The 24852-nt window shown below is 43.6% G+C and overlaps 2 protein-coding genes across 7 annotated transcripts; both read left to right on the forward strand.

Moving 5' to 3' along the window:
• Positions 1–343: 343 nt before the first annotated feature.
• Positions 344–13227, forward strand: LOC113036131 (aldehyde dehydrogenase family 3 member A2-like). Of its 3 annotated transcripts, XM_080288505.1 has the most exons (12): positions 344–428; positions 597–656; positions 1147–1309; positions 2710–2941; positions 3682–3767; positions 3856–4064; positions 4149–4266; positions 4365–4506; positions 4705–4871; positions 4958–5057; positions 5139–5377; positions 12850–13227. In XM_080288505.1, exons 3-12 carry the CDS (start codon positions 1148–1150, stop codon positions 12862–12864), a joined length of 1470 nt encoding a protein of 489 aa, XP_080144631.1. In that variant the 5' UTR covers positions 344–428; positions 597–656; position 1147; the 3' UTR covers positions 12865–13227. The 3 variants fall into 3 exon arrangements, with proteins under 3 accessions (XP_080144631.1, XP_026048015.1, XP_080144632.1); XM_026192230.2 differs by lacking the exon at positions 344–428 and having other exon boundaries at positions 517–656; XM_080288506.1 differs by lacking the exon at positions 344–428 and having other exon boundaries at positions 602–656; positions 1135–1309.
• A 148-nt stretch (positions 13228–13375) lies between these two features.
• Positions 13376–24297, forward strand: LOC113036130 (aldehyde dehydrogenase, dimeric NADP-preferring-like). Of its 4 annotated transcripts, none has more exons than XM_026192227.2 (10): positions 13376–13571; positions 14557–14720; positions 14814–15045; positions 15603–15688; positions 16549–16757; positions 21531–21648; positions 21752–21893; positions 21973–22139; positions 22229–22328; positions 23733–24297. In XM_026192227.2, the coding sequence occupies exons 2-10, from the start codon at positions 14565–14567 to the stop codon at positions 24044–24046; spliced, it is 1524 nt and encodes a 507-aa protein (XP_026048012.1). In that variant the 5' UTR covers positions 13376–13571; positions 14557–14564; the 3' UTR covers positions 24047–24297. The 4 variants fall into 4 exon arrangements, with proteins under 4 accessions (XP_026048012.1, XP_026048009.1, XP_026048014.1 ...); XM_026192229.2 differs by lacking the exon at positions 13376–13571 and adding an exon at positions 13659–13796; XM_026192224.2 differs by having other exon boundaries at positions 14557–15045.
• The last annotated feature ends 555 nt before the right edge of the window (positions 24298–24852 follow it).

Below are 24852 nucleotides of genomic sequence, written 5' to 3' on the forward strand. Positions count from 1 at the left end.
AGTGGACAGTCAAATGAGAAAATATATATTTGACACATCTGAGGAAAATACTAATAAAATAAAATAAAATAAAAATAAAATAAACGTTCCCTTTAGAAATCGTAATTTCTTTTGCTCTTTTTTGCTCTATAAAAATAGTTGTTTTTCTTTTTCAATCATCTTAGGAGTAGGATTTACATGAAAAGAGACACAAATTAAGTTTGAGTGAAAATGTACATTTTTTGCACTCTCTGGTCAACTGACTCAGTGACTCAAATGACTCACAAAATTCGATTCATCTTGGTGAGTGACTCATTAAAACTCGATTCAGTAAAAAGAATCGATTTTACCATCACTACTGTGAAATGTCCCGGGTAAGATAGCGCCGCCATTGCGTGCAACAGGTCCGCAGCCTTAACATGAAATTTCTCCTTGTGGGACTAATAAAGGTATCTTATCTTATCTTATCTTGAATCTTCTTACCTTTAAAAGCAGCCTGTTGTTGTGGTGGTAGGCGGTGCTTAGTTAGACGTCTCTTGTGCTGATTGGTGTTTTCCTTGATTGTCATGCATACCGTCCATTTGCTGCCGTCGTCATTCCTGGGCTTGTTTTAACAGATTGTGTCCAGTTGGAGGTTAATACTGGAACCAGCTGGAGTGGAATAGGGACTTTTTAAGGTAAAACTTACTCGCTTAGCCGGTCTTCAGATGTTCACAAGTTATTAACGCTGCTTAGCCGCTAACATGTTAGCTACACATAAACACTGTTTTAGCAGCCAGGCTAATCCGAGCTGGAGCTCCACCAACAATTTGTGCACCGTGGAGTTTTATGCAGTACTGAATACATTCTTGGATCACAATGGCTCTCAAACACTGATTATACAGCTAACGCTCAGGGAAAGCTGCTCATAGCGAACAAGGTTATATAACCTTTCATCGTTATTAGCAGTAATGATAGCATCATGTTCATTCCCAGTACCGTACACTTCACGCTTTGCTTTAGGGTGTTGTTGACGTTTCACATGTGACAAATGTCAGAAACGTGGGCGTTTAGGCTACGGTCTCTATAAGGTTATCTTCAGTGCTTATCTTCGGGGGAAACGTAGCCTTTCGTTAGCAGACAGAGAGAGTCGAGTATAATACTGACGTGCTGTAGCTTTCTGTGAAGGATGTCCCGACAACAACTGGCCGTGCAGCGGGCCAGGAAGTCCTTCCAGACGGGAAAAACCAAACCTCTGGAAAGCAGGATCCACCAGCTGAGGAACCTGCTCCGCTTCGTTACAGAGAGACGGAAGGACATAGCAGAGGCTGTCAAGAAGGACCTCAGCAAGGTGACAGTATCACTGTTAACAGCACATGGTACATTAGCGTCGTCTGTAAACCTGTGAATGAACACCATCAGTTATTCTTATTATTAACGGCTTATAAATATTTAAAGCATGTGAGCACAGTCTTGGACAACACCAAACACCTCAGGTACAGCTCTCACCTGCTCTCCCACCCTTTCTCTCTCAGATGCTTGTACAGACAAGTGAACCCAACAATATACAGTCCAGTGTACAGTGGGACGAAATATTGTCCTCCTGGATCAAAGGTGCAAACTGTAGAGATAAAAATGATAAAAATCCAACTATACAGAAACAAGATAAACTAAGAATAAGTACAGCAATATTGTACTTGAATAGAAATAGAATAGGAATAGAAAAGCATGAGAATAAATAAAGACAATACACAGACGGAGTCAAACAGTGCAATACAGAATAGTGCAAGTACTGGAAGGGAGTGTTATTTAGTCCACGAAGTGTGTGGAGAAGAGTCCAATGTGGAGGAGGGCAGCACCCCTATAGTAATCAGCCCTTTACCAGATGTGTGGGTCTAAATCATTGATACTGCTGCGTACATGGACAGCTAGAGATTCAGTCCTGACGTCTTTGACGTTAGCTTCAAGTCTGTTGCCTGGGGCGCAGTTGCTACATTGTAATATAAAGTCTCTGAGGATGAGTCCATGCAGTTTAAAGAATGACACATGGACATCCACATAGACCCTTGCACCTGACCTGAGCAGACTGGCAGATGCTCAGAGTAATCAGGGGCTAATGGTGAGCCGAGGATACGCCAGCTGGCTGATTAACTAGGCCCACTTTAGTAGCCCACTAGGAGTGCTGTGGAGCATGTTGAGAGCACCTTTCTTACTCATGGTTCTGATTATGACACAAAAATTAACATGAAACAACAATAAGTAACCTAACCTTGGTAGGGCCACGATCATGACACATTAATTTGTGTTACAGAAACATTATAGAAGTAAAAAGTATAAAATATTTACAAGAAGAGAGAGAGAGGGGTGGCTGTGACAGTGTGACATGTAAGTTCCCTGTGGAGAAAATGAAACATGTGGCTGGAAAGTGTTAATACTAAAACAAATGTTCTGGTAGGACCCGTTCTTGTATACTTAGTATACGTCTGTATGTTCACAGCAGTTTAGACACCAGATAAGTTCTCAAGCAAGTGTCATATTAAAAGAAATCAAAGGGACATGCTCTCATTTTCTTCACGGCAATAATCTGACTGCTATTTCTTACTTTGTGTGCCTGAAGCTCTACTTTCTATGGAAATGATGTCACTATTTGTGTTGGTGTCATATTGAATATTGTGGAGACCAGCTGCAGATCATCCAGGAAACAGTTTGGTTTGCAAACTGTCCAACACTGGATTTTGCCCCTGCTTTCAGAGTGAACATGGGACGGAGCTATTTGAGACACTGGGAGTGGAGGGTGAGATCAAGCTCGCTATCGAGAAGCTAGCCGAGTGGGCAGCTCCTCGGCCAGTGGAGAAGAGCCTCCTCACTGTATCGGATGAGGTCTTCGTGCATCCCGAGCCCCTTGGAGTGGTCCTCATCATTGGTGCTTGGAACTATCCCTGGGCTGTCACCCTGCAGCCGCTGGTCGGAGCTATTGCTGCCGGTACCATATATACCCATGTGTATTTATTTACCAGTATTCTTTTAGGTGCATAGTCTATAGCACATGTGCAACCTTTGTTGGCATATCAAAACCTCCTTTTGCACAAATTCTAGTGCACTGACACTTTGCACATTATCACAGAGAGCAGGGTAGGCAAATCAGCCTTAGAGATATTAATCACAAAGGAAGGACTGTTTAAAGTGAACCTATTGTCCTTTTCTTACTTATACTGTTACAGTGTTGTATACTACTAGTAATCATGGCCCAAGATCAGTTCGTGCACAGGTAATCCTTGTGAACCACATGCTCAGTCTCCACACACTCGGTTTCTGTTTTTCCACTCCAGGCTCTGTACAGTAGCCCTATGTGCTCCTGTCAGACACAAAGCCTTGGCTTGGAGCGCAGAAGCTCGATCCACCTCGGCTTAAAAGAAGGTGAAAAGGAGCTTAACCTGTTTTAGAAGATGAGCTAGAAATGAGTATGATGGATCCCCTTTTAAGGGATAGTTCAGCATTTTTAGAATAGATTTAAATACCTTCATGCTAAGCCTTAATTAAAAAGAAATGGGGGAAGGACTCTGCTGCTGTTGTAGACTGGAATCAATGATTCACTGTCCAACTTTAACCAGTAAAGTGTGAGAAATAAAACCAGTTGTCCTGCGAATGAATACTGCATCTTCTGCTCAGTCGGTTCTTAAAGCGTGCCGTCATCCATGCCACTGTGTCTGTTCGGTCTCTCAGGTAATGCAGCTGTAATAAAACCATCTGAGGTCTGCTGTCACTCTGCTAAGGTCATGGAGGAGCTCCTCCCTCGGTATCTGGACAAGGTGAGGCTCCTTCGCTGTTGGATTACCTTTCTCGTACATGTAGTGTAAGCATGCTAGGAGTTCCAGTGACTTGACGCCCTTTCCACAGGACCTGTACCCGGTAGTGACCGGTGGAGTGCCAGAAACCCAGGAGCTGCTCAGGCAGAGATTTGACCACATTTTCTACACGGGCAGCAGCACAGTAGGCAAACTGGTGATGGAAGCTGCGGCTCGCAACCTCACCCCAGTCACCCTGGAGCTGGGAGGGAAGAGCCCCTGCTACATCGACAAGAACTGTGACATCACTGTTGCGTGCCGGTCGGTCATCTCTGTAGAACAAAGGAGAAACTTTAAAAAACACAGCTGAGTTTCCAAACATCAAGTGTTTCCTTTTTCCCACAGTCGCATCACGTGGGGAAAGTTTGTCAACTGTGGACAGACGTGTATCGCTCCGGACTACGTCCTGTGTGAACCCTCCATCCAGAGCAGAGTACAGGAGGAGATCAAGAACTGCATCAAGGTTGGTTTGCACTATATAAAGAAATGAGTGGTGGCTGAAGACTTTTGCACTTTAATGCTTCTTTTATTCTTAAATGATCTTCCTTTGACACAATGCAGGAGTTTTACACAGATGATCCAAAGACTTTTGAGGACTACGGACGAATCATCAACAAGCGGCATTTTAAGAGAATCATGGCTCTCATGGAGGGCAGCACAGTTGTTGTTGGTGGAGACTCTGATGAATCCCAGTGCTATATAGGTATGTATGTAAGTGGTATGATGGAGCCAGCTGGTATCCCTCAAAATGTTGTTTTAAGCCAACTGGTTGTAAAGTGGAACCATCTTTGTATTTTGTGTTTCTCTAATGTCATGCACATGATGGTTAAAGCCTCTGTTCCAAAGCTCTGTATGTGCGGTGTATTGGTCATTGCCCTCTGACCCTGTCGTCTGTGTGCAGCTCCCACTGTGCTGAAGAACGTTACAGGCGAATCCAAAGTGATGAAGGAGGAGATCTTCGGGCCACTGTTGCCCATCATCACAGTGAGTGGTGTGGATGAGGCCATCCAGTTTATTAACGAGAGAGAGAAGCCGCTGGTCATCTATGTCTTCTCCAATGAGAACAAGGTACAGCGCATCACCTGCAGACGTCATTTCCTGTTATTTAGATCTCTTTAAATCTCCTCCCTTCACTCCTCCTGTGTGATCCACAGCTGATCAAAAGAGTAATAGCTGAGACATCCAGTGGAGCTCTGCTGGCTAATGACTGTCTGGTTCACTTCACTGTCAGCTCGCTGCCCTTTGGAGGAGTTGGTGAGTGGATGCCTGTCAAACCCTCCATCAGACTTACTGGTTTTTCATCTTGATGCTGACTTGTTCTTTTTCCGTTCTAAGGTCACAGTGGTATGGGATGCTACCACGGTCGCTACGGCTTTGACCAGCTGAGCCACATGCGCAGCTGCCTAATCAAACAGCTGAAGATGGAAGGAGTCAACAGCATGCGTTACCCCCCACACACTGCCAAGAAACTGGGCTGGGCTCGGTTCTTTCTGCTCAAGCAGATCAATTTGGGCAGGCTGCGTCGCATGATGCTGCTGGCTATGTTTGTGGGCGTGGCATCGTTTGTGGTGCAGGTAAAGAAGCTCTGCCTAGCCTCATAAAACTGCTCCTATTAGCCTCATAAAACTGCTCCTATTAGCCTCATAAAACTGTTCCTATTAGCCAGTATTCCAATGTTAATGTTTGTGTGCTGTTAGCTATCTTGCACGCTGTGTGGTCAATGGTAACTTTATTGTCTCCATTGGGAAACTGATTTGCAGTCTGTCCATACAGAGAGACAAAAACAAACAACACACACACAAAGCCCAGAGAAAACAGCCCAAATTATCATCAAAAAAAGTGCAATGTACAATGGCAACAACCCTTATGGTTTAGTATTATATGTTATGTGAGCTAGCATCAACCAAAACAACGATGAGACCTACTCAAAGGTCTCTCGGACTACTATGTCACGTCTTCTACAACAATATGTACAAGCCTAATTCCAAAAAGCTGTAAATGTCCATCTACATGCGTAAGAAAGCAAATGCAATGATTAGCAAATGTCATGAACCCACATTTTATTTACAATAGGACAAAAAACACATCCAGTGTTTAAATCGAGAAAGTGTAGCAAAAAGGGTCATTTTGAGTTTGATCGCAGCATCAAATTTTGTTTCAAAACTAGAAGTAAAAGTGATGCAAAAAACATCTAGAGAAACATTTTGCAACTAATAGGTTCATTGAAAAAAAGCATATTAGTGAGGCAACTTTCACTTTTGATCTCCGTCATAATAATATCAAAACATTCTCAAGAAATCTCTGTGCACACGGGACAATGCTCAAAATCAGGGTGACACGTCAACAACCTTCAGGGCCTCTGCATTAAAATCAGGCATCATTCTATCGTGGTACTTACTTCATGGCTAAGGATCACTTTCTAATCATTGCCAGTGAACACTGTTTATCGTTCCAGCCACATATGCAGGTTAAAGTGATTCAGTGCCTTTGCACCACCAGGAATTTACAATATATCAGGTATTTAAAGCAACAAATACTCCCATTCAAATGGCGGGTTTTTCAGGGAATATTTTAACATGGCAGAATAACATGAGTATCAGTAAAGTTAAATTTGACGTGAAGCAACCGATACAAGCTGCATAGCTACGCTACAGCTAGCTGTCTAACTGTCCCTGTGATGGCTATTCATAGATCCTTGCTTTGCTTGTTACGTGATGGCTAAAATCAGTAGTTTCAAATTAAAGTGTCATATTTAATTTTTAATATCTTTAAACAGTGTTTAGTATTGGCCAGAGTTCTGTTTAGCTGGAGTTTTGCCAAGGTGTTGTCACAACCGGTTTGTGCCAAACCAAATGTCTTAGATGGGGCCCCTCTAACCACGTTATAAATACGCTGGTAATGTTACATTTAAATGGTCCAACGGCAACAACAACAATTAAAAAAACAAATGTGTTGATTAGGGATGGGAAGATGGGAAGACTTGGTTCCAGTAGTTCATCCTTATGTGCATGATGCACATTCAATTCAGTTCAATCAGTTTTATTTATACAGCTCCAAATCACAACAACAGTCGCCTCAAGGTGCTTTATATTGTGAGGTAGACCCTACAATAATGCATACAGAGAAAAACCCAACAATCATATGACCCCCTATGAGCAGCACTTTGACGACAATGGGAAGGAAAAACTCCCTTTTAACAGTATGTCTGTGAAGGTTCTCAGTCATCCAGGTCATCGTAGTCAAAGGAGCTTGCAAAGAAAAGCATCTGGACTTCTTTAAGTTGCTTGAAGACGTTTCACCTCTCATCAGAGAAGCTTCTTCAGTTCTAAGGTCAAATGGTGGAGAGTCCCAGATATAAACCTAGTGGGAGTTTCCCCCCACAGAGGGACAAAAGGACCCCCTGATGATCCTCTAATCGCCTGAGCCAAGGTGTGAAACTGGGTGTGGGTCCCAATCAGCCAGAGTTTCGGGTGTGTTCATTGTGAAACCTGGCCCCACCTTATCATGCGAATTCCTGAGGTCAGATGGCCCAGGATGTGAGTGGGCGTTAAGGCGTCTGGGAAGGATCTCAAAACTGGATTATAGATGGCAGAGAGTTGGTGTCGTAAACCCCGCCTCTGTTCAAAGATGGTCGCTCACAGTGGACATAGATGCTTCTTTCACTCCTCTTTCAAACCATCTGTCCTCTCTGTCCAAAATGTGAACATTGGCATCCTCGAAAGAGTGACCTTTGACCTTTAGATGCAGATGGACTGCTGAGTCTTGTCCTGTGGAGGTGGCTCTTCTGTGTTGTGCCATACGCTTGTGAAGTGGCTGTTTGGTCTCTCCAATGTAGAGGTCTGGGCATTCCTCGCTGCACTGTACAGCATACACCACATTGTTAAGTCTGTGTTTTGGCGTTTTGTCTTTCGGGTGAACCAGTTTCTGTCTGAGCGTGTTGCTGGGTCTGAAATGCACCGGGATGTCATGCTTGGAGAAAACTCTCCTGAGTTTCTCTGATACACCGGCTACATAGGGGATGACAATGTTGTTGCGTCTGTCCTTCTTATCCTCCCTCGCTGGTGTCTGGTCTTCTTTTCTGTGCCTCTTTGCTGACTTTTACACCAACTCTCTGCCATCTATAATCCAGTTTTGAGATCCCTTTCCAGACGCCTTAACGCCCACTCACATCCTGGGCCATCTGACCTCAGGAATTTGCATGATAAGGTGGGGCCAGGTTTCACAATGAACTCACCCGAAACTCTGGCTGATTGGGACCCACACCCAGTTTCACACCTTGGCTCAGGCGATTAGAGGATCATCAGGGGGTCCTTTTGTCCCTCTGTGGGGGGAAACTCCCACTAGGTTTATATCTGGGACTCTCCACCATTTGACCTTAGAACTGAAGAAGCTTCTCGGATGAGAGGTGAAACGTCTTCAAGTAACTTAAAGAAGTCCAGACGCTTTTCTTTGCGAGCTCCTTTGACTCCCTTTTAACAGGAAGAAACCTCCGGCAGAACCAGGCTCAGGGAGGGGCGGGGCCATCTGCTGTGATTGGTTGGGGTGAGAGAATGATGACAGGATAAAGACATGCTGTGGAGGAGAGACAGAGATTAATAACAAGTATGGATGAGAGCGTGATGGTAAAGTGTAAACTGCATCCAGGACAGAAACAACTGTATTATATTGCTAGCACAACTGCGGCTCTTTGCGAGCATCTGCACAGACAGCATGCTAACACTAAGTTAGCCAGCATGCAGTTAATTTGCATGGAAAATAATTTCTTTGATATGCTGCTTAGTGGTAGCAGTGACTCTCAAAATGGAGCCAGTGAGAACTGATAAGGGAGTTGATAAGGAATCATATTGATAAGTGATATCAGTAATCTGAATTGTTACATTCTTATCTATTTGCATCCCTACACTTGGCTCACCCATGTTAAGGACACACTAGGCTGTAGTGATGGTAAATTCGATTCTTTTTACTGAATCGAGTTTTAATGAGTCACTCACCAAAGTGAATCAGGTTTTTTGAGTCACTGAGTCAGTTAACCAGAGAGTGCAAAAAATGTACATTTTCACTCAAACTTAATTTGTTTCTCTTTTCATGTGCAGGGTGGGCCATTTATATGGATACACCGTAATAACATGGGAATGGTTGGTGATATTAAAGTCCTGTTTGTGGCACATTAGTATATGTGAGGGGGCAAACTCCTCAAGATGGGTGGTGACCATGGTGGCCATTTAGAAGTCGGCCATCTTGGATACAACTTCTGTTTTTTCAATAGGAAGAGGACCATGTGACACATCAAACTTATTGGTAATGTCACAAGAACAACAATGGTGTGCTTGGTTTCAACGTAACTTTATTATTTCATGAGTTATTTACAAGTTTCTGACCACTTATAAAATGTGTTCAATGTGCTGCCCATTGTGTTGGATTGTCAGTGCAACCCTCTTCTCCCACTCTTCACACACTGATAGCAACACCGCAGGAGAAATGCCAGCACAGGCATCCAGTATCCGTAGTTTCAGGTGCTGCACATCTTGTATCTTCACATCATAGACAATTGCCTTCAGATGACCCCAAAGATAAAAGTCTAAGGGGGTCAGATAGGGAGAATTTGGGGGCCATTCAACTGGCCCACGACGACCAATCCACTTTCCAGGAAACTGTTCATCTAGGAATGCTCGGACCTGGCACCCATAATGTGGTGGTGCACCATCTTGCTGGAAAAACTCAGGGAACGTGCCAGCTTCAGTGCATAAAGAGGGAAACACATCATCATGTAGCAATTTCAAATATCCAGAGGCCTTGAGGTTTCCACTGATGAAGAATGGACCCACTATCATTGTGCCCCATATACCACACCAAACCATCACTTTTGTTGTTCCAACAGTCTTGGAGGGACCCATCCAATGTGGGTTAGTGTCAGACCAATAGCGGTGGTTTTGTTTGTTAACACCATTCACATAAAAGTTTGCCTCATCACTGAACAAAATCTTCTGCGTGAACTGAGGGTCCTGTTCCAATTTTTGTTTTGCCCATTCTGCAAATTCTGTGGCCGATCTGGGTCGTCCTCATTGAGATGCTGCAGTAGCTGGAGTTTGTAAGGGTGCCATTTGTGAGTAGCTAATATCCGCCCAAGGGATGTTCGACTAATGCCACTCTCCAGTGACATGCGGTGAGTGCTACGCTGTGGGCTCTTGCTGAATGAAGCTAGGACAGCCACTGATGTTTCTTCATTAGTGACAGTTTTCTTGCGTCCACATTTTGGCAAATCCAACACTGAACCAGTTTCACGAAACTTAGCAAGCAGTTTGCTGACTGTAGCATGGGAGATGGGTGGTCTCGTAGGGGGTCTGCATTGAAATCTGCTGCAATGACCCGGTTACTGCGTTCACCAGATATCAACACGATTTCGATCCGCTCCTCACGTGTTAACCTCTTCGACATGTCAATGGCTGTGAACAAAGAGAAACTTGTAAATAACTCACGAAATAATAAAGCTACGTTGAAACCAAGCACACCATTGTTTTTCTTGTGACATTACCAATAAGTCTGATGTGTCACATGGTCCTCTTCCTATTGAAAAAACAAAAGTTGTATCCAAGATGGCCGACTTCTAAATGGCCACCATGGTCACCGCCCATCTTGAGGAGTTTGCCCCCTCACATATACTAATGTGCCACACAGTGTTGCCAACTCCTCAGTAAGGAAAGTCGCTATTGGCCGTCTTAAAAGTCGCTAGAAGTCGCTAAATGACGTCTAATGTAATTGTAACCTACGTTGTTGGAGAGAAAAATAACATCGTGGAAGAGACATAAAGTGAGCTAAAAACATCCTAAATGCATTTAGAATTTATTTAGAACTACAAATTAAATTTCTTTTAGCAATTATTGTTGTTGGTTTTTTTTGTTTTTTTTTTTTAATGTCACAATCCCAACCCTGCTCCTTTACCCGGGCTTGGACCGGCAAAAGTGGACCGGCAATAGGCACTCTGGTGGAGTTACTGTGTGTGTGTGTGTGTGTGTGTGTGTGTGTGTGTGTGTGTGTGTGTGTGTTTATAAGTAGTTTTAAACCTTGTGACCCGCAAAACAACATAAGAGTAAAAGCAGAACTGACTGCGTTACAGTCAGTGCGGGAGCAGCGGCTTCGCTCATGCGTGATTCATTTACAGTTTGGACGCACAGGTGATAGGTTTGTAGCATAAACCTATTCGCTGGAACGTTAAGGACAATTTAATTACACAGCAAAGCAAGACACGAGTAGGCAAAGTTCTTGTGGGCTTCACAGGTAATTGGCAAACCTTCTGGAGGAAACCTGGTCTTGTTGGGTTTCTCTGTAATATTGTAGGGTCTACATTACAACGTAAAGCGTCTTGAGGTGACTGTTGTTGTGATTTGGTCCTGTATAAGTAAAACTGAATTCCACTGAATTGAAAACAAACGAAAGAAGACGTGGACTGGTTCTTATATAGAGCTTTTCTACTCTTCTGAGCACTCAAAGCGCTTTACACAACTTTTGCATTCACCCATTCACACAAGCACATTGTTCTAAGTGCTTTCTAAGTAGCATTCACACACATCCATACTCCAATGGATGCATCGGAGATTAATTTGGGGTTAATATCTTGCCCAAGGATATTTGGCATGCAGACTCGGGGAAGCCAGGACTCAAACCACCAACCTTCCGATCAGTAGATGACCTGCTCTACCACCTGTGCTACAGCCACCCTACAGAAATGTGATGCTTGTGGAAGTGAAGTGTGTGTCCCCATATATAAGCCTAGACCAGGAACATTTTGTTATTTAGTGTTATATTTAATCATGAGTGATGTAGGGAGATCAAGTGTCATCTACTGTCATTGCAAACTGTGCACATGTAACCAAGTGACCAAACAATCTTGTATTAGAAGAGTATCTGGATGTCTCTGCTGTGATGCTGCTCTCATGTCCACATGTTGTTATCATCTTTTAGACATCCTGAAAGATTTCTCTCAAAATTAGATTGCTGTTATTCACAAAGTGATAAATTCAGTGGTAATATTTAACTTACTCTGTTTTTCCATAGATTAAAGTACTCTAAAGTATTTTTAAAGTGGTCTTGAGCAGAAATTCAGGCTTTCTGAAGGTCTCTCAGCATTTTTCACTCATTTTTGTTCCAGTCCTTGTACCTGATAGTTTTAAGCCACGTACCAGCGACCTATGAATCATTCAAGTGTATAAAAGGCACCGAAGTCAAGGAATCAAACAGTATTGTCTACATATAACTGATGGCTTATCAAAGAACCAATATTACATGATATCTTTAGGACCACATTTGTTCCTGTTACTTTAGTTGAGTCTACAAAGATAACGCAGTTTTAAAGGCATAAAATAGTATTTTTGCACCAGGAAGGTAATCCCCAGAAGGGCTTCCAGCCAAAAAACAACTGGTGTATTTCAGCTTGGTGAGTAACGTGTCCTGTAAACAAAAAAAGAAAAGATAAAGTGTGTCTGAAAGTCATGATCTTAATAAATTGGAATAAATCCAGTGGTTCCAGTGGACGGAGGTTGTAAAGTCATTCTTAAGGTAAATGAGGAGAAAAGGCTGAGGTGATGCAAATTACACAAGAGCAGGACTGAAAATCAGGTCGTCTGCGCGCCGGTGTCACATGTTCTTCTACTTTTGCACAGTAATATTTTGCACAGCACTGCAGACATATGTCATCCCCTTCTAGGGCATTATTTGTGTGGTTACAACTTTGTAAATAATTGCGTTTTCCCGAATGAATCTCGGTACTCGTGCCCCCCATACACCCACCGTCCACAGGCTTGTACACTGGACACAACAATAGCTTTGTCTCTTGGACACAATGTGTGGTGTTGTGCAGGAGATCTAACCACATACCGGTAATGCCTGCTCGTCTACCCTCCCTTTAATTACCCAGCATGCTTCACTCCCCATGGCTAAATAGCCTCCTTTGTTTTAGTCCACCCCACTGCCTTTGTGGACATCCACACATGCTCATGTGAACAGTTAAAACTGTCCCACTGCTGACAGCTTTGTCATCTGTTGTTTGCAGAGGTTCCTGCGATGAAGCTCAGCGGGTAGATGGCGCTGTGCCGGCGCTGAGGCGATCCCGGGAAAGCCACACGGACTAATCACAGCAATGCAGATGTTTCACGCTCCATGATATTTCACTGATATTTGTTTTTCTTCTGTTATTGTTGCATCTCCTTTCTGTTACACGTTTAGCTACACTTTGAGTTTAATTCTTCAGTATTCACTCTGGTAGATATTGAAAATACAAACCTGTCTGTGATGCTGTGATTCTTTTAAGAATAAAAACAAAATCACTGTTAACTCCTGCTTTAGAGGTAAGCCAGCAAGATGCCAGCTCTCCGTGTTAATGTCTGTTCTGCCTGCTGTTGAACATCAATAAAAAGTTCATAGTCAGAGATTTGCTGAAATTGCTCTTTCTGTTTCTTTGCACACCACTTGTCTGTGGTATATCATTAACATCACCCCAAGGCTGTAATAGAATGCCTGACTGAATGACTGCTATTAAGATGAGCCAAGCTGAAGTGGGGTGTGCACATGCGCACGACGCTATCGGTCTCAGTGAACTCGGACACGGTAACCAATCTACCCCGGTAAACTGATCCCAGAGCAGCGTGACCGATGAACACAGGACAATGCTGGGTGAGGGCGCTGGGTGAGGGAGGGATCCCGCAGCGCGTCCGTGAGATCACACGAGTGACGGACTGCAGCTTATATCCGAGGAACAATTGCACCTGAGCTTCGGTAAGTTTCAGACTTTGACAGTGGGCGCCATGGTCAATTATCGGTGATCAATAACGCGATTGATTAATTGTAAAATGACGAGCTGTGCGGCATTTAGCGGACAGAATCAGTTTTCTGTAGTGATGTGAGCTGTTCGTCCGGTCCGCGAACACCAGCGGAGCGCTTCATTTTTATTTACTCATCTTTCAGGGAGTTTGCGTCAGTCAGCAAGCAACATACAGCCAGGTATTTTTCTCAGCGTGCAACAATTAAGACTTTATCACAGCACAGTTATTATCAGCTATGCAAACATGTGACAGTCTCAATAAAACACATGCATCATACAGGATACATGTTCTATTTGACTTCGTTTTGTCACGTACGTGTATTTTTAAATTTAGTGTGTTTATTTCTTCTAAAGTTCTTTATTTTAGGGAACTAAAGTATATTTTACGTTTCTTATTCCACTTTGTCACTGACATTATGTCAGTTATGACTGTAAGGCATGAAGTGTTCACTGCGTTTCGATGCCGGACACACTAACAGACTGCAAAGTGTCCACAGTAGTAACACGTGGGGCTGAAAATCTACCTTTGCCTGTTTTACGTGGATAAACTTCAGTTCATTTTCTCAGACGTGTCAGTTGTTTATCAAATCATTTGTTGTGTGTGTGTGTGTGTGTGTGTGTGTGTGTGTGTGTGCGTGTGTGTGTGTGGTGTCTCTTGCTTGTGCGCCTCGAGGCTGCTTTTTATTACTTTGCTGTCTGTCTGTAAAGCCTTTGATAATATTAAACTCGGTAACCTACAGTCGTCTGTTTTGCTCTTCAAATTGCTGAGAGTAAAACATTAGTTCGGCAGAGCGCACATGCTCACTCTAAGGTAAGCTAGGAGGGCAGACAGGCTTTCCTGGTGACAGCAGAAATGTTTGCAACACCTCTGCTAGAACGACAGCTTATCTGTGAACATTTGAGAGTCCTGTGGACAAACGCTTTTCTGTTCTCATGCAGGTGTGTGTATGGAGAGGCAGGCAGTGCAGCGGGCCAGGGAGGCCTTCCTGAGCGGCAGGACTCGACCTCTAGAGTTCAGACTGCAGCAGCTCCACGCCCTGCAGAGGATGATCGCTGAGAAAGAGACGGAGATAGCCACTGCTCTCAAACAGGACATCAACAGAGTTAGCAGACACGAGAGACTAAGAATAAGATGTGAAATACAATGTGTATATCGGGGCTCGTTTGCTTGCTTAACTGTGTTGGGTTTCCTGCAGAGTCAGTATGACACACCACTCCTGGAGCTGATTGGAATCGAGAACGAGATTAAGCTGGCTATTGAGAAGCTTGGAGAGTGGGCTGCTCCGCGACCGGCAGAAAAGAACCTCCTCACGATATCAGATGAGGTTTATATCCAGCCAGAGCCGCTGGGAGTCGTACTCATCATCGGGGCCTGGAACTACCCCTGGGGCCTTACTCTCATGCCACTTGTTGGCGCCATTGCTGCAGGTAGGGAGACACTCTCTCCACACCTGCGACAGTCACGTACCCCTGATAACAGCAGTCTGAGATGGCTTTGAGAAGGCACGGCCGCAACCCGGTGTCACAGTCACTGTGCTGTTTTCAGTTGTGTGCAGCTGGATTCTGTCATGTTAGACTTTATCAAACCCAAAATGTATTTTGTATTTCTAACAGATCTAACAAGGCAATCACCCACAGTGGGAATGTTTTACTCTACATAACATCCTCTTCTTTTAAATGTAGGTAAAAAAGTCAGCTGAGCTCCATGAAATACAGAAACAATCGATGTAACTGATAAACTGGTCCTAGTCAGAGTCCCAGCTGATCAGCTTGTCTCGGTACCAGACATGTCAGCTGACGGCTCAGAAACGCAGTCTTTGCTCCCTGTCGTTCAACTTTTGCAAAACCGATTCAAAAAATAAAATACTAATGGAAACAGAGTGCATCTGACTGCCTCTCTCTCTGCATTCTCAGCCTCCTACACGCCGGCTTTGCGTCACACGGTGATCTCATCCCGTTCATGGAAAACTGTTCTCTCTTTGCAGGGAACGCAGCTGTGGTGAAGCCATCGGAGCTCAGCGAGTGCTCGTCGCTGCTGCTCCGGGCTTTGCTGCCTCGCTATCTGGACAAGGTCTGAACACCAGGTCTATTGTTCATGCATTAAAGCCTTGAGCCATCATACTACAGTGCTTCAGACATTTAGACCCCAATGACACACAGGATTCAACGTTTGTTGCCATTTCGCTGAATATGCTGCTACAAAACAGGAATTTTTGCACATTAAATGTTTCAGATGATCAAAAAACAAAGTTCAATAGACAAAAATAACCAAAGCAATTACAAAATGCAGTTTTTAAATGATGATTTCATTTATTAAGGAAAAAAGCTCTGCAAACCTGCCCTGCCCTGTGGGAAAGGGTAACTTCGTCCTAAACCTAATAAACCTAATTCCAGTCAAGCGTTTGTGAGGTTCTACTGTTTCATGTCAGCCACGCTGGAGGGTTTTTGAGCACGAACAGTCATCCTGTTGAATCGTGAACTCTGACCTTAGCTGAGGAAAGTAGTCGTTCTGTAGATGCTGTTGTGGGTTCGTGGGTGTCCTCCTGGATGAGTTGCTGATGCAGACGCACAGATGTCAGTGATTTTGTTTCTAATCTGTTTCTTCAGATCATGGTGTGATGTGTTGCTTTTAGCCTACTTTACTTTGTGACTCGAGTTCTGTTTAAGTGATTTATTGATTCTTCAGGTCTGATAATCAGACATGAGTGTGCGAGCCTTTTCCACTTAATATATAATTTAAAACTGCATTTATTTGGTTTATCACTCTCTAATATTAGAATTTGTTTAATCTGAAACATGTAAGTGTGACCCCCCCTCCCCAGTAGAGATTTTCCCATCACTATATGTTTGGAAACATGACCTATATTACAGTCAGTTACTCTGTGCTTAATGTAAATAACTTATATATCAGTAAATGTGTTTGTTTTGCAGGATCTGTACCCAGTGGTGACAGGTAGTGTGTCAGAGACCCAGGAACTGCTGAGGCTCAGGTTTGACCACATCGTGTTCACGGGCAGCAGCACAGTGGCCAAACTGGTGATGGAAGCTGCAGCTCGTCACCTCACCCCGGTGACCCTGGAGCTGGGAGGGAAGAGCCCCTGCTACATCGACAAGAACTGCAACATCAGGGTCGCCTGCCGGTAATCCACATTTAGCCAAACGAAGTGAATTACAGCTGCTGACACGGGAATTTAAAAGTCTGATAATCAAAGCGGGCACAGAGGCGCTGACTGTGTCTGCAGGTACATATCAGGGTGACTGAAGCTCAGCGCAATAATAGCAGAACTTACAACCTTCTCCAAGCCCCAACAACGTACATTAATACTTCTGTATGTTTCAGTGGATGCTGGTATAGCACATGCACTTTTTAAATCACAACTCAGTAACTATCACTGAAACAGCCACTGTGACCTGGATACAACAAGAAACATGAAAACTCTTGAAAGCTGAATACAGTGGGGCAAAAAAGTATTTAGTCAGCCACCGATTGTGCAAGTTCCCCCACTTAAAATGATGACAGAGGTCAGTAATTTGCACCAGAGGTACACTTCAACTGTGAGAGACAGAATGTGAAAAAAAAATCCATGAATTCACATGGTAGGATTTGTAAAGAATTTATTCGTAAATCAGGGTGGAAAATAAGTATTTGGTCACCTCAAACAAGGAAAATCTCTGGCTCTCACAGACCTGTAACGTCTTCTGTAAGAAGCTTTTCTGTCCCCCACTCGTTACCTGTATGAATGGCACCTGTTTGAACTCATCATCTGTATAAAAGACACCTGTCCACAGCCTCAAACAGTCAGACTCCAAACTCCGCCATGGCCAAGACCAAAGAGCTTTCGAAGGACACCAGGAAAAGTATTGTAGACCTGCACCAGACTGGGAAGAGTGAATCTACAATAGGCAAGCAGCTTGGTGTGAAAAAATCAACTGTGGGAGCAATCATCAGAAAATGGAAGACATACAAGACCACTGATAATCTCCCTCCATCTGGGGCTCCACGCAACATCTCATCCCGTGGGGTCAAAATGATCATGAGAACGGTGAGCAAAGATCCCAGAACCACACGGGGGGACCTGGTGAATGACCTGCAGAGAGCTGGGACCAAAGTAACAAAGGTCACCATCAGTAACACACTACAACGGCAGGGAATCAAATCCCGCAGTGCCAGACGTGTTCCGCTGCTGAAGCCAGTGCATGTCCAGGCCCGTCTGAAGTTTGCCAGAGAGCACATGGATGATACAGCAGAGGATTGGGAGAATGTCATGTGGTCAGATGAAACCAAAGTAGAACTTTTTGGTATAAACTCAACTCGTCGTGTTTGGAGGACGAAGAATACTGAGTTGCATCCCAAGAACACCATACCTACTGTGAAGCATGGGGGTGGAAACATCATGCTATGGGGCTGTTTTTCTGCCAAGGGGACAGGACGACTGATCCGTGTTAAGGACAGAATGAATGGGGCCATGTATCGTGAGATTTTGAGCCAAAACCTCCTTCCATCAGTGAGAACTTTGAAGATGAAACGAGGCTGGGTCTTCCAACATGACAATGATCCAAAACACACCGCCCGGGCAACAAAGGAGTGGCTCCGTAAGAAGCATTTGAAAGTCCTGGAGTGGCCTAGCCAGTCTCCAGACCTCAACCCCATAGAAAATCTGTGGCGGGAGTTGAAAGTCCGTGTTGCTCGGCGACAGCCCCAAAACATCACTGCTCTCGAGAAGATCTGCATGGAGGAATGGGCCAAAATACCAGCTACTGTGTGTGCAAACCTGGTGAAGACCTATAGTAAACGTTTGACCTCTGTTATTGCCAACAAAGGTTATGTTACAAAGTATTGAGTTTGTTGGGTCTAAACTCAGACCCCGCTGTATCCAGGACTTATTCCCATGAAAGAAAAACAAGGCAACAGTGTTCGATTGATTTCTTGCGCAAGGGAGGCCTCTCATCTGTGACCAGCACGTCGAAATGACCACAATGGTGGCCTCCTCTCGCCGCCTTTTTATTGACAAACTTCAAACAATAGTTTACAAAACACCTCCCCTTGCAACCCCCTTTGGTTACATAGACAAGGACTGTATGTAAATGTGTGTGTGTGTGTGTGTGTGTGTGTGTGTGTGTGTGTGTGTTTGTTTGTTTGTTCCTGCTGATCAAAGGGTCATAAAACCTAAAAGCAGGAACAACATCCTTGGTCATAAAGAGGGTAGTCTCCCCCACACCCAATGTATGGTTTACCATAGATAACACAGTCAAACCATACAAAGGGTGGGAAGTTCTACCAAACATCAAACAGACCTTCAAAAGGATGTTCCTGTGATAAAACACTTCAACCTTGCACCCAGAACCTCGAGAATCTGGGGATGGGAGGAAAGAAAGAATTCCTTTCACAGAGTTAAAAACAATAGACAAATGGTAAATATAAAAATGACAAATGTTTAACTATTTACTCTAACAGAGTTGTATTTTTGTTATTGACCAAATACTTATTTTCCACCCTGATTTACCAATAAATTCTTTACAAATCCTACCATGTGGATTCATGGATTTTTTTTTCACATTCTGTCTCTCACAGTTGAAGTGTACCTCTGGTGCAAATTACTGACCTCTGTCATCATTTTAGGTGGGGGAACTTGCACAATCGGTGGCTGACTAAATACTTTTTTGCCCCACTGTACATTAAAATGTTGGTTAAGAAATTCCTGAGTATAAAAATTCACATGGACATTTTGACTAACGTGACAAACATTGTTTGGTTTCAGTTCATAAATGTTAGGCCTTGATGTTTTATTGAGTAAATGAACTTAAACATACATTTGGTTTGGTTGCAGTTAAACAGAGCTTAGTTTGAGTCCTTTTCCTGTGCTTCAATTACAAGGACTCAAAAAGCTGGAAAATACAGGTCCTTAAACGCAGCATACTTTGACCCACTCTTCTGGAACTCCTGGGACTGAATTAAACTCCAACTCTGTCATTTAGTTAAATATGTCAAGCCTACTGTACAAAAAACAACAAACTCTTTATTGTAAGGACCGAAATAGAAAAGATCAAACTCACAGAAATGTCATGAACCATTCGATGTTACCAGAATCTGTTACATTCCCCTAAAAGGGTCCAGGAAAAGTAACAAAAGTGTGCGGGTCAGAAATAGGAGACAGGGCGGCAAAAGGGGTTAAATTCGAGAGTTTTATTAAAGTTTCTACTAATAACTCAACTAACAGAGACGCACAAGCCGCTAGTGATGGTCCGCTTGAAGCTGACGCTCCGGTGCGTGCGTCAAAAAAATCAACACACTGCTTCAGAAGCTCTGCGTTGAAGCTTGACTCGTTTGGCCAGAGTCACGTGATCGGTGACGTCCGAAGCTTCAGTTAGAGCCTAACTGCTTCGGTGTCTGATTCAATGGTTTAAAAGGAAGCAAATCATTCGTGGGATTTGTGGAGTGTTTTGATGGTGACAGATAGCGGACCACTGATCATTCCACTGAGAGATTTGGAGCCAGCGAGGAATAAAGGAGGTTCTGTTGTGTGGGAGGATTTTGAGTTGATTTTTGTCGATCGGGTGGGTTTTCCAGCTTTGTGTTCTGGCCGTTTGCTTTTTGTTTTGTGCGTGTTTATTATATCTGAAAACGGGAAAAAGATAAAATGTCAAAAAATCTGCTTCCATAATATAAATATCATTAAATAACTTTAGAAAAACTTCCACTTGACTCTTTACATGTAATGTTGTAAAAATATATATTTTATTGTTTAATTCATCTGAAAATGTTAGTCTGCCAAATGTGCAGCAATTGAATTTATTTATTCTCTTTAGCTGATAGTTTGTGGGGCCCAGGTAGACTGTATAACTGCATCTCTACCAGTTTCTCTGCACTCCAGCCTCTTCTGTTCCATGTGAAGGGATTTTCCTTAAGGCAGGAGAAATTATCTCCACAAAAAGGAACAGGTTCAGTCATCGCACACTAGAACAAATTCTCTTTTTAAATAAAAATGAAAAAGCGTTACCTTAAATGCATCATGTTTTTAATTTGCAAGTTCATAAGCATTTTCCTTTTCCATTTCACAATCAATTCTACCACCAGGTCAAAAATATGTATAGGAAATTTCCCTAATATAATATTATTTATAAATACACCCGTCTAGCGATTAATTGCATAAGTGCATGGAGGCAGGACCTCAGAGCAGAAGCATACTCCATAATGTGTTGTACATTATTATATGTATATTATATGTAACGTGGTATTTTTCAATTATTGTATTTACCAACATCAAGAAGTCACAAGCAAAGAAAGACCACACCATGATGCATATTTAAACAAGAAGAGTTTACTGGTCAAAACTATTTATTAAACAAATAAAACACATTTTTTAACCACCAAACAATACACGTTCAAAGCAACACGACGGCGGCCCAATATCAGACAGAACTCCACTCTGTAGAGTGAGCAGTCATAATGAAGCAGTTGGTTTTATTTTGTGGATTCAAGCTGCTCTTTGTATTTTTGGCCACCAGATGTCACCAGAGAGGACTGTGTTGAAAAGCTTCGAGTAATGAACCGTTTTTCAATACAAGCTTCAGAAAGCTTCATTTGGCCATCACTACAAGCCGCTATCACCATTTAAATACCTTTAATTGCTGATGTGAGTCAGCTGTACAAAAGAAAAAGGCGGCACCTAAGGCAGGAGAGACGGTAGGACCCGCCCACACAGGTAACTTCAGGAGGAGGCCCTGCTGGGGCCGCAACAAATCTTTTCTCAGTTAAAAGGAAGTAAATGTCAAAGCAAGAAAAAGGTGTTTTTTTCCTTGTTTTTTTATTTTGGGGGGGATAGCTACACTCTCAATAAAATGAATAAAGGTCCTCTAAGAATGAACCAAAACACGAATATTGTAAAGTTGTTCTCCACCTGGTTTGTTTGCAGTCGTATCACGTGGGGGAAGTTCATCAACTGTGGGCAGACGTGCATCGCTCCAGACTACATTCTGTGTGAGCCGTGCATCCAGGGCCGAGTGGTGGAGTGCATCCGACAAACGCTTCTGGTAAAGCACCCAATAACCAAAGAGAATCACTGCGACATCGCTCATACAGGTGGAGCTGCACGGTGTGAAACCTTACTGAGACTACCTCTCTGCTCCATTCCAGGAGTTTTATGGTGCCGATCCAAAATGCTCACCTGACTACGGGCGAATTGTCAACCAGCGTCACTTCAACAGAATCATGGGGCTGATGGAGGGCTACACTCCTGTGGTGGGTGGACAGAGTGATTCCTCACAGCGCTACATTGGTAATGAAAATGCAGATTGAATCATGCGATGCAGATCCATCTGTGCTCTGTTTGATAAATGTTGATGTTGCACTGAAAGCCCCAACGGTGCTGAAGGACGTGCCGCCCCACTCCAGGCTGATGCAGGAGGAGATCTTCGGCCCCGTGCTGCCCATAGTTACAGTGAGTGACATGGACAATGCCATCACCTTCATCAACGAGAGAGAGAAGCCCCTGGCTCTGTACATCTTCTGCTCTGACAAGAAGGTGAGAAGGAACCATCTTTAAGTAGCTTTTAACGTTAGCAGCGTCCCTCGTGCTCGTCTTACAACGATTTCTTCTCACGTTTCTCACAGGCAATAAAAAAAATGATTGCGGAGACGACGAGCGGTGGCGTGACGGTCAACGACGTCATGATGCACTATACGCTCAACTCCCTCCCGTTCGGTGGCGTAGGTAGGAAGACTTCAAAGTGTGGCTTTGAAGTGGGAAAGCTTCACAAAATGTGACAACTTTAGACAAAGAAACACAACATCAGATGAAACAGTGTCAGCTAAACCATGATGTCAGATGACAGACAAAACTACGAACAATCAAAGATGGATGCAGCTAAACATTGTTTTTAAAAAGAAAGGGAGGCAGAGAAGCGGGTCCGAGTGTGATACCGCTTGCTCATTGGCTAACTTGTTGGTTACTGGACATGCCACGGACAGCCCTCCTATTCTTTGCGCTGTGTGTGTGTGTGTCTGTGTGTGTGTGTCTGTGTGTGTGTGTGTGTGTGTGTGTGTGTGTGTGTGTGTGTGTGTGTCCTGTCGCCTCCAGGAGCTCAGCTGCCACCCATTCATTCAGCAGTGAGTCAAGCTTGTGAAGAGCTGCTCAGTCAGTGAGCGGGCCAGCACTGAGTCGTGAACTTTTACTGTGTCAAGTCACATTTGTGTTACCTTTAAGCTACTAGTGAGTAGCTGTTATCTGCTGGCAGCAGAAGTGAACCTTTAACTTTAACCCATCTCCGTCTCCTTTCTCAGGATATTTGTTTTTCTTTGAGTCGAGTCCTTTTTAATAAAACTTGCTCCGTTTGGCGTTTTTCTGTGTGTGCTGTGGAGCAGTGAGCAAACATTCATCGACAGCTCCTGCAGATTTGAGAAAACTGTTCCACACATTTATTGGAACTACAGCTGATTCTGAGCTGATGCCTGTTGTGCTTAGTGAGCAAGACTTTCTTCATGAAGCCTGAATAAGAATACATTCAGGAGCTGAGATTACAAACAGTTAAAAGTGTTATATGAAGCAAATTATACTGGACAAGATTGAGATCAAATTTGAGTTCTGGAGAACACTGCCTATTTCAGTAATAGCATCTATCTTCATGTATCTTACTGAAACCTGGACTTCCCATGTGTAAGCTTGCCCTCCAACATTAAATGTGTTATTATTCAGCATCTCTGGCTGGAGGAGACGGCTGTGCTTGCAAGCTGGCTGGACATGTAGAGAGGACTGTCTGTCTGTCTCCGGGCTGTGTTGTAGTCTCCCTCATTTGAGTTAAAAAATGACCCTACAATCACAAACTGACCCACTGTGCAAATCTGTGGGCGAGCAATAAAACTATTCAAGCTAAGTGTTACATCATTCACACTACTAACATCAGCCAGTTCACCTTTTAAACCTTCAGTGATGTATGGGGACACATACACAATATTGGGGATCTTTACATCAGGAGCACATTTGCACTGTGATCACTGATGCAAGAAAAAGTCACTCTCACCCTGTTACAGTCCATGTGTGAGCACATACTGACAGCACAAATCACAAATGAAGCGCTCCTTTTAGAAGACACGACTGACTTGTGTGTCACCCCTCCAGGTCAGAGTGGTATGGGACGCTACCATGGCAAACACACCTTTGAGCAGCTGAGCCACCACAGGGCATGCATGGTCCGGTCACTGGGCATGGAGAGCGTTAACTTGGCCAGGTACCCTCCTCAGAACCGCCAGCGGGCACGCAGGGCTCGGATGGCCCTCACGTCGCCGCTGATTGACATGTCCAAGAGGACCCTGGTGTGGGCCATTCTTGCCACCATCATCGGCCTCGGTCTCCTCATCGCCCTGCTGGTCATCCTGCTCATTGCAGCGGGCCTCAACTGCACCTGCTGGTACTGGAGAGGCTTCTATAACTAGACACACTGTGACCTCGCTATGGAAGATCCTTCCAAAGAAACAAAAGTGCTTTTCACAGATGTTCATGATCAGATGAATCTTGTTTTATTGTTTCATAAAGATGAATAAAACAGTAACCTTTGGCTTGATCTATTATCTCTTTTATGAGCAGTGTGTGAATTGGATTCTATTTTTACAGTCGGTTAACATTCACTTTGTGAGGAAATATTGATGTAATTTGTTGTTTAAAATTAAAAGATGTGTTCTTAAAATGTAATATTCCATTTTTTTTCTTAAACCTTCATTTTATTTTGGCACAAAACTGAGCAAGTCTCCATCCTTTTACACTCTGTTACTATTGTGACCACAAGAGGGCACTATTGAGACAAATTAATTTAATATCTTCTTTTTGTTTTGGCTCTTCCCTTTAAGGGTCACTGCAGTGCCCCATCTGCCTCTGTATTGTCTCATCTTTAGCATCCTCTTCTGTAACCCCAGCTCTCTGCATGACTTCTTACATGAACCTTTTCTTTGGTGTTCCTTCTCTCTTCATGCATCCTTGGTTCAGTGTATTCACGATCCCTCTGCACATCTTAGCCTCGTCTCTCTAACTTTGTGTCCAAACCACTCAACCTGAGCTGTCCCTGTGATCTACTCATTTCTCATCTTGTCCATTCAGGACTCCCAAAGACAACCCAGATGTTGACTCTGGAGAGCAACTTTCACTCTTTCCTTCCAGTCTTTTTCTGAGTGATTCTGTCTCCAAACCATACATCATTAAAGCTACTGTGCAAAAGTGTTGCTCTACCCCTCGTTTACATTTTCTA

Source organism: Astatotilapia calliptera, chromosome 14 (assembly GCF_964374335.1).
Source record: "Astatotilapia calliptera chromosome 14, fAstCal68.1, whole genome shotgun sequence".
Taxonomy (NCBI): domain Eukaryota; kingdom Metazoa; phylum Chordata; class Actinopteri; order Cichliformes; family Cichlidae; genus Astatotilapia; species Astatotilapia calliptera.